The 9714-nt window shown below is 43.2% G+C and overlaps 1 protein-coding gene across 1 annotated transcript; it reads left to right on the forward strand.

The window, feature by feature from the left end:
- Window positions 1-3924: 3924 nt before the first annotated feature.
- On the forward strand, window positions 3925-5883 carry LOC115317477. The gene is made up of 2 exons (XM_040219310.3): window positions 3925-3947; window positions 4808-5883. Exons 1-2 carry the CDS (start codon window positions 3925-3927, stop codon window positions 5616-5618), a joined length of 834 nt encoding a protein of 277 aa, XP_040075244.1. The 3' UTR covers window positions 5619-5883.
- Window positions 5884-9714: the final 3831 nt, after the last annotated feature.

Consider the following 9714-nt stretch of genomic DNA (forward strand, 5'->3'; position numbering starts at 1 on the left):
CCTGTTTCTGCGCTACTTTGGCCATAGTGTATTTTGTAGGAGAAGAGGAAAAACCTCCTCGTCCAGCAGACTTTCGTTGAACTTCCATGAGTTCCAAGAAAATAGCTATTTTCTTTTTTGGCTATCCGGCATTCCTAGACGCACACTGGCCAATACATGATCGGAGAAAGCTTTTGGGGATACCGCGTAGGCGGTGACGGCATTAGTGAGGTCACTGGACATGTACACCCGGTCTAAGCACGCACGACATCTCCCCTACTTATGCCTGTATCCAGGTGGAGGACCCTACACATTTCCCTAGAATCTAAAAAATTAAAACTCCCGCTACAGATTTTCCTTTAATTTTGATCTATTGGGGTCAGACTCAAGAGCGTGCGAGCAGTCCTGCGTATTTAAAACGCTGTTAAAGTTCCCTGCAAGAATGGCCTGTGCACGCGGACTAAGGTACTGCTTATGGTTAGTGAAAAAAAGCGTAAGCTCCGGTGGGCGTTTGGGGGGAGTATCCAGACACGAAATTAAACGACTCATGGGGATGAATCACTTTAGCCGCGCAAACAGGGCCATTTTTATATGACTACCATTCAGGATATATCAAAAAGCCTCCATTATTTCTTATCGAAATTGCACCGCCAACGCTATTCTTGACAGCTCTTACCTTATATGAAACAAGAAACGTTAAAAAAAACGTGCATATCATTGATATGAGTCTCTGAATAAGATGGTTTAGTCTCACAAAATAAATTGATCTTGACGTTGTCTTTTTTTTCAAAAACTGATCTTAATGTTGCCGTTTTCTCATTCTAGAATTTAAGCTTACCAAAAAAAAGTGGCCATTTAACACTCTGCATATTGGGGACAGTACTGAAACAAAGCGACAAGATACAAGGGAAGCAGGGTCATCGCATCGCGTACTAGCCAGCTTCTTCAGGAAGTCCAGTCACTTACTATCGGTCTTGTCGTCGCCTGCCCTCTATCACGATGCGGGGCAGTCTTTGTACCGTACTCGTTTTGCAATACCTCCCACAGCATTTGTTCGATTTTGAAGGGCCTGTTCATTAAGACCGTGGTGAAATCAGTAGGTAGTTTGCCTAGGAAGTAGTCGGGCCGTGGAGGGTTGTTGGTGTCGTTGTCACCTTCTTTTTGCGGGTTTTTACTTGCCATCAAACCTTCGGGGTCTTCGACGAACGGAGCAGACGACTTGACTGCTGCCTCGCCAGGTGCGATTCTTGGTTTCCGGCTTGTTTAGGAGCAATGTGACATCGTCGGAATTATCGGTGGGCACAAGGGTTGCGACTGCAGGGAGTGATTTTGTTAACAGTGGAAGCCAATCGTTCTCCTCGAGTTATACTTTGTGCCAAGGCGTCGGCCTCGTCTTCCTTCATCTGGAGGCCCTGCGAGGCATTCGTGGGAGCACCCTCGGTGATGTCAACATACGTGCGGCTGCAGTCCTCGGTGACATGTCCGAAACTACGGAGTGCTGAAAGCGGGGTACTCTGCAATTTTTTCGAATATAATCAGTCTATTCGCACCTCAGGTACGAAAGTGCCCGTCCGAGAGCTACAGCCAAGACGTTTCTGGCACAGATCCTTAAATACTCTTTCAGGCTAAAGCGAACCAGCCTCGTGTAAGACTCTACGACTTGAGAGCTGGCAACCCTGTATGTGTCGCGGGCAATTTTTTGGCACCTTCCTGTACTGCTCGGAGGCCTTCCGAAGCCCGTCGTCAGGAACATTGCACGTCACGCACCGTATTTTCAGTCAAACCTCAACGTTGTACGCGCTGAGCTCAATGCACATCTTGTGTTTCACGCACAACTCTCGTGCTCCTATTATCCGTTCCCTGACCGCCGCGTTCTGAAGTGTCAGCGTCCTCCAATGGTTCATTTTGTATGCATCTAGTGGCGCGGTTTCTTTAAGGAGGACTGGCCGGTCCAGTTCGGCCCTGAAGTGGTCTACCTTGTAATATAGACCGGTTACGTCGCAGTGGAGGAGGAGGGTATTTTCAGCAAAAATTCCAGATGGCAGAGAGGGGAGAACTAAGCGATGAGGATCTGTCGATGCAAAGACTGATAAGCCGCGGCCATACTCTGTAGCAGGGATGGGCAGTATTTCAAATACTTTGTGTATTTTGCATTTGTATTTATTAAAAATTGGGTGATGTATTTGACGTGTGTATTTAAATACTAAAACGTGGGTATTTCAAATACAATTGTAATTAAATACAAATTTGTGGGCAAATTTATTGTCACGACAATTCGTTTTTTTGCATGTGGTTGTAAGATATAGTCTCCATCCTTTATTTGGCCATGAGGGTTTTTCCTTTTTTTCCTCCGGCTTTATTTTAAAGGCACTGTCCAGACCAGGGAGAAAACTACGTTCTGCACCGAATGCAGTGTCTCTCAATCAAGCACAAAATGTAATCGACAAAAAAAGCTGCTTGAAGCTCTGTACATTTTTCACCTATTACGTCCAAGCTGATTACATTTTTTTTTGTGATTATATTTTTTATTACGTTACTAGTGCCCCGCACACTAACTCCCGAGTGTGAGATGCAAAGTTAAAATGAGATACCCAGAAACCCGTTGCAGGTGCCCTGAAGTTGCTGACGCAAATTTTGAGGAATGTATTTAGAAAAGTATTTGTAGGAGACCAAATACATTTGGTTGTATTTGTATCTTGTACTTAAATGCCTTTTTGGAAATGAAATTAGATTTGTAATTAAATACATTTTCGATGAAGTATTTTGTATTTGTATTTCGATACATATTTGCATGTATTTTGCTCATCTCTGCTCTGCAGTAACCGATGCCCATTGCAAGTAGTCTATGGAAAAATAAAAAAAAGATAGCTGATAACAAAATGCCGTTACAGCGCGGTCAAGGTCAGAAACTCGTGGCGGGTGTCACACTTTCACGAGCTCCGGGCCAACAAAAACCAGAAGAGTTCGTAACAGAATGGCTGGATGTTTATTTTGTTACGAACGCTTTTGTTTGCGCACCATATAGTGCGTGAACGCGACCATGGCCTCCAAGAGTTTTCGTGTGCTTGCAAAAATTATGTTGAATGTTATGTTATGAAAAATTATGTTAAGCGCATTCTATCATTCCCCTCGGGTGTTGTCAGTGACCTTTTTTTTAATACACATTCAAGCACTATTTCTGTTTTCTGTGGTATGTGGAATGCAAACTACTGTCATAATTATCTGGTCCTCTCTCCTTGTATTTTATCATTTTTCTCGGATGAGTGACCCTCTGAGCAAATGAGTGGTTCAATAAATTAAACAATTAAATAATACCATTTTTTCCAAAGTCTTCGCAAGTTTATCATTATTGTTTGCTTCCTTTTTATGCTGGTGATTTGGTTGATCTAGCCCCAAGTCTTTTTTAGGTTTCCGTGGCACTTCTGTAATCTATTTGTTTAATTATACTTTTTTGCTAGTCTTATCTTTGCGATTACCTTATTGCGTCACTTTCAAAATTTCGCTCCTACTTGAGAATCATCAGGGTTGGCCTTACATATATTCCATAACCCTTATTTTTCATGGCATAGTGTCATAATTTTATCATAATCATAGAGAAATCAATATAAATATACATCATGGCAATTTAGCGAACAAACTACTTGCAAGGCTAGTTTTGGGATCACTTTTTACGTGTGTCTTCAATTATTTATTATAAACAAAAAGGCTGAGAGTGTTTACCAAGTGTTTTTTTTTTGAGGCTATACCTAAATGTTATGTCATCCGCATTTCATGTAAAACCTCTGTAAAGTCTATTGAAGCTTGTAACTGAGGAATCGCTACATCAAAGGCAATTCAACAAATGAAAAGCTATAAAGACACGGTTTTCCTCACAGACGCTTCAACATTTTCTAATTATGTCGTTTCCAATGGCACCTAACTTCAGTTTGCGGCGTTATGACCACAATGTGCTCACTGGATCTAACCAAGTAAGATAGAACATTTTTCAAAATAACGTGGTAACTAATTTGACTAAACTAGAATTGCGATTACTTACGTGTATAGCATGACGCAGAGAGCCGTTCCTATTCTCGTTTACACTGCGGGAGCGACTGTCTGCATCGAATAAGCAAGTGACAGTGACACTTTACCATAGTTTTTTTTATTCAGTTATCTACTCCTTCATCTGGCACTGCAGTAAGAGGTAAAACATAAAAAAACTGATGAAAGGAGGTTAGATATTCAACGCGTGAATACGGCGTCATCGGAAATTATAATGACCGTGCGTGATGGAAGGAAATATTTTGAAACCTGGACTCTACAAAAAAAAAAAAAAAATGTCGCCGAATGTTTTTTTTTGTCCCCCCCCCCCCCCCCCCCAAAAAAAAAAAGATTTAATCTTTCTTCTTTCTAAGGCATGGCCATTTTTACGGGATACGTGGACAGAGACTTTTGTCTATTTACCTTTTCTAAACCAGTTTTTACACGATGAATATTGTGCAAGACTTTCAGACGGAGGAGATTTCTACGATCTACAAATAATGGTCATTTTAGCTGGTGTTTACACTCCGCCCTGTTGGAAAATCTCGATGATGGAAAGACGATGGAAAAGGCTCATACAAGCGCAACCGTAATATGGGACATTCTATACAAGCGAAAAAGGCGGCTCCAGTATAGTGGATTAAGACGGAACGATACAGGTCATCGGAACCATAAAAGCGTGTCGTATTATGGGACATCCTATACCAGCGTAGCCCTACTGAAAAAAAAAAACATTTGGCACCTATATGAAAATAAACGGGTTCATACCGGTAACAGTTTAACCATAACTATGGTTTGTGGACGGAAGTCCACAAACCATAGTTAGAAGCGTTGCGTCAGTGTGTCGTGACTTGATATCGGCATTGTTGTTACAATCAGGAGATGTAGAAACCAATCCTGGACCTAGTATCCAGGAATCACTCGACCAGCTTCTTGCTGGCCAATCTGAAATGCGGAAAGAAATAAGAGAGATCAATGAAAAACAATTAAGTTTAGATTCATTTGTCAGAGATGTCCTAACACGGCTGGATAAGGCAGAAAAGGACATAGATGCGCTGCAAAAAAAAGAACGGGACTCTCCTCTGCTACAAGTTATTGCAGATATTCAGCAAGCGAACAAACTACAAGAGAGGAGGCTTGTTGAACTCGAAAACAGGTCCAGAAAAGACAACCTTGTTATATTTGGCATTGAAGAGCAAACCGGCGAAACTGGAGACTCGCTTAAAGACAAGGTCATAAATAATCTTTTCAAAACCACTCTGAAGGTCACTGTAAACAGTGTTGACCGTCTGCATCGTCTTGGTAGACATGTTCCCGAGAAAACAAGGCCAGTCATACTGCACTTCCAAGACCACAGTGAAAAAATGTCTGTTCTTAAGAATTGTCATTTACTAAAGGGAAGTAAGGTTTCTGTCCGGCATGATTTGTCGCAGGAAACAATTCGAACGCGAAAGTTGTTCTGGACATCTGCGCAGCCAGATAAACAAAACGACGCTAAAGTGTTTCTGGTTCATGATAAGCTTCATGTAAACGGTGACATTTATGCGTGGGATGACAGCACACAAACGCGCGTGAAACTGCCCAGCAGCAGCAAGAAACGTGTTTCCACCGCTCCGTGACGTCAGAAGCAAATAACCTTCCGACTTGTGTCATTTAATGCGCAAAGTGTTTTGAATAAACTTACAGATTTCGAGGCAATGCTCCTTGATTTTGACCCCCACGCCACTTTGATAACCGAAACATGGCTGCACTCAGATATACAGGACAGCGAAGTCATTCCGCCGACACACAAAATTTACCGAAACGATAGACTGTCACGTGGCGGTGGCGTTGCCATTGTCCTGAAGTCCGAGTTAGGCGCGTGCCTACTACCAGGCATTCCTAACCACGAAAGTTTGTGGTGTCGGGTTGATTTTTACGGGAATAACCTTGTTCTAGGAGTAGTGTACAGACCGCCTAATGCCTCACCAGTGTTCCTTGAGCAATTATACGACTTTCTTGGGTCTTTTCGTAATGATCGCGTACGACTAATCATGGCCGGTGATTTTAATTTACCCCATATTGACTGGTTAAAAATGAGATCAGCGGGAGCACACGCACGTGATTCAGAGATGTTGCTTGACTGTGCGTTCTCGAACGACCTGACCCAGATAGTGACATCGCCGACAAGGATCGGCAACACGGCGCAATCTATTTTGGACCTGGTCTTCGTTAGTCCACTAATATCATGGTACACTATTGACGTTTTAACAGGGTTGTCTGATCATAAATTGCTGTATTTTACTTCCAACTTTTTCAAAAACGCGGAACTTGGTGGTGTAAAAAAATTGATCGTTAAAAATTATAACGATGCGAGTGATGTTGATGTGCTCGACTACTTGGAGACACACCTCGATGATTTCTGTGAGGAACGCGACTTAGAAACCCAGTGGACTATGTTTAAAAACATTTGCAATTATTGCATTTCGCAGTATGTACCCAGCAAGGTAAAACGCACAAGAAGGAACAATCCTTGGATAACAAGAGAGATTATTCAACTTAAACGTAAATTGCAACGTAAAAAGCGAACTCACAAGTATGGGGCATCTGAACTTTCTCAGATAAAAGAAGAATTGAAAGAAAAGATTTCAACTTCCAAGGAGTTTTTCTTCTCGCAGTCTCTTATCAGTGTTCTAAAGGAAGCGCCCGCTAAATTTTTGAACTTCTTATCAGGAACAAAAAAGTGTGTTGAGTGTTTAAATGTTAGTGGGATTCTTGTCACTGATAAAACCGACATGGCAAACGAATTCAATAGGTACTTTCAGTCCGTATTCAGCCCCCGTTCGGCAGCACAGCCAGAGAGCATCTGTGATATGTCGTCGGCCATGCGGGACCTTGTCGTAAGCCGGGAAGGAATCTTTGATCTTTTGCTTCGGCTAAATGTTAAAAAAGCGTGTGGGCCGGACAATGTGCCTAACGAATTCCTTCGACGCTATGCTGAATGGCTGTCGCATTATTTGTTCGTCATTTTTAATAACTCACTAAAACAAAAAGAGATTCCTTTTGACTGGCGTCGCGCTCGTGTTGTGCCAATTTTAAAAAGTGGTGATCCTCAGTGCGTTTTTAATTATCGCCCTATATCCCTTACTTCTGTTTGTTGTAAAACACTGGAGCACATAGTGTGCAGGCACATTACTGATTACCTGGAAGAAAATAACCTCCTTACCAGTGCTCAGCATGGCTTCCGTCGAGGGCTATCAACAGTGACACAGTTAGTAACAACTCTGCATGATTTTGCCCTTGCTCTAAATAAAAGAAAACAAGTCGATGCCATCTTTTTAGACTTCGCGAAGGCTTTCGATAAAGTACCACATCATAAACTAGTGCAGAAGCTATACGCAATCGGAATTAAAAACGACCTAGTCCAATTCGTTCAGTCGTACCTTTCAAACCGCTCCCAGTTTATCGAAATAGACAAGCAATCTTCAAGTCAGTTATCTGTTTCATCAGGTGTTCCGCAGGGGTCGGTTCTGGGACCGTTATTGTTTCTCATCTACATAAACGACATAGTTGACAGCATAGATGACAGAGTTCGGGTTCGGTTGTTTGCAGACGACTGCATATTGTACAAAGAAGTAGAAACCCATAATGACCAGCTAGCTCTCGAAAATAATCTTCAGAATGTCTATGCGTGGTGTGAACAGTGGCAAATGCCGTTGAACTTGGATAAATGTACATTACTAAGGGTTACAAATAAAAAAACTGTACTGGACTTTCCCTATACAATTAATGGCACTCAAGTTAAAGAAGCCTCTGAAGTTAAGTACCTTGGGGTAACAATTACGAGTAGTTTGAACTGGAATGCACATGTTGCCAATGTTTGTGCTGCTGCGAGACGAGCGTTGTGGTCCCTAAGGCGCAGACTTCCGCTGGCACCCTCCAGTGTCAAGCTCTGTGCCTATAAGACTTTGGTCAGGCCAGCTTTAGAATACGCGTGCGTAGTCTGGGACCCGTGTACACAAAAAGCCATAGACGAATTAGAGAAAGTTCAAAGGCTAGCTGCGCGATTCATATGCAATAGGTACCGCCGCTTAGACAGCCCATCAGAAATGGTAAAATCACTTGAATTGGAGTCTTTGAGATCGCGCCGGAAAATTTTCAGATTGAAGTTTTTGTACCTAATGAAGAATAATTACTTTAATTTAGATTCATCACCTTACATAAAGCACGTCACACGCCGAAATACACGCTTTAATCATGGAAGTCTTTTAGAGCCATACCAAAGCGCAAACAACATTTTTAAAAATTCGTTTTTCCCAAGGACCATAATAGAATGGAATTGCTTAGAAAAAGACACTGTTGATAGCCCTACCCCTGATGTATTTTTTCCGAAATTGCGATGATATATGCTATTTAGTATCAGTGTTGTGTTGAAGAACGTGTGTGTTTGCGACTCTGCCATCCCTTCCCCTTTCTTTTCCCCCCACTCCTGCCTGGGCCCCAACGGGGCCTGCAGTATTGTGAAATAAATAAATAAATAATACCGGTCACCAGTTTGTCAAAGGGGTCACCCGTATGGCTCAAAGGGGTCCCCCGTATGAGCCATAACGGTCACCTTTTTGGACAAACAGGTCACTCCTTTGGCAAACGGGTCGCTCGTCTGGGCAAATGGGTCGCTCGTTTGGGCAAATGGGTGACTCGTTTGGGCAAAGTTGTCGCACGTTTGCTCAAACCGGTGACCAAGTTGCAAACTGCACCGGTTTAATCAAACGGCTCTCCGGAGCCCGTTTGATACTGAACGTACACATCGGCGGCGTGGGCACGCCTAGCGTTTTAGCCGTGGCAGCCAATGTTTCCGGAAGGCTGGGAGCACCGGTTCATCGATTTCAGATCGTCCGCGTAATGCAAGTAATTATATTTATATTTCAATTGCGCTGATCTTCGCTTATACTGCAACTAAAACTAACATCTTTTTTTGTTGTTGTTTTACTTAAACACGCGACGTTGGTGAGCCGATATTTTTGACAGAACTTTAAAACTTTGTCCACCTTTTTGGCCTCAATTTACTTATTCAGCTCGAATCTCTCTCGCAGAAGACGCGACCGCGTGAAAGAATGTACGTGTAGACTCCGTTTCACTTTAATTCAAGACGCAGCGAAGGTAGCACGCGTACACGCGGCTGCAAGAACATCGAGCATTGCGAGAGCACGCCCGCCGTTGCAGCAGTCAAACTACGAGCTCGCGTTGAGTACATTCTTCACTCGGGCGCAAGCCGAGCTTCTGGCCTCCCCGCCGCCATTTACAAAGTTCGAGCATGCTAAAATGCGGGCGCGCGGGATTTTTTTTCTTTTTTCTTTTCGAGGTTACAAAAACACATCTCACTGGAATGCCTGGGGAGAGGGAGAGGGGCTGTCCCTGTGGTCCTCGCCCCCTCCCTCCTCTCTTGTCACCCGTCACGTGACTCGCAGCCGCGCGCGAGCTACACGCTGATCAGCATCGAGATCCGGAAGGGTGCGCCTAGCAGCCGCTTTTTTCTTTGTCTGCTTGTTGTCAGTTCCAGCTCGAACTTAGCGCGTCCACCTGCTTCGATCTGTCGCCTAACCCTGCGGTCTTATTAGGATGTCTTTCGACAACGTATTGGATGTGCACCAAAGCTATCAGTGTTCGAAAAGTCCTACGTCTATATCAGCAACAAGCGATTCTTCGAAGAAGTCAGGAATTCTTGCGGTTTGGTTG

The sequence above is a fragment of the Ixodes scapularis genome, unplaced genomic scaffold (assembly GCF_016920785.2).
Source record: "Ixodes scapularis isolate PalLabHiFi unplaced genomic scaffold, ASM1692078v2 PGA_scaffold12__126_contigs__length_90152505, whole genome shotgun sequence".
Lineage (NCBI taxonomy): Eukaryota > Metazoa > Arthropoda > Arachnida > Ixodida > Ixodidae > Ixodes > Ixodes scapularis.

Coding starts and splice junctions, on each gene's coding strand:
- LOC115317477 (XM_040219310.3), top strand. CDS start 3,925: ATGTGCTCACTGGATCTAACCAA. Junction 3,948..4,807: donor TGCTCACTGGATCTAACCAA/GTAAGATAGAAC, acceptor TGTGGACGGAAG/TCCACAAACCATAGTTAGAA.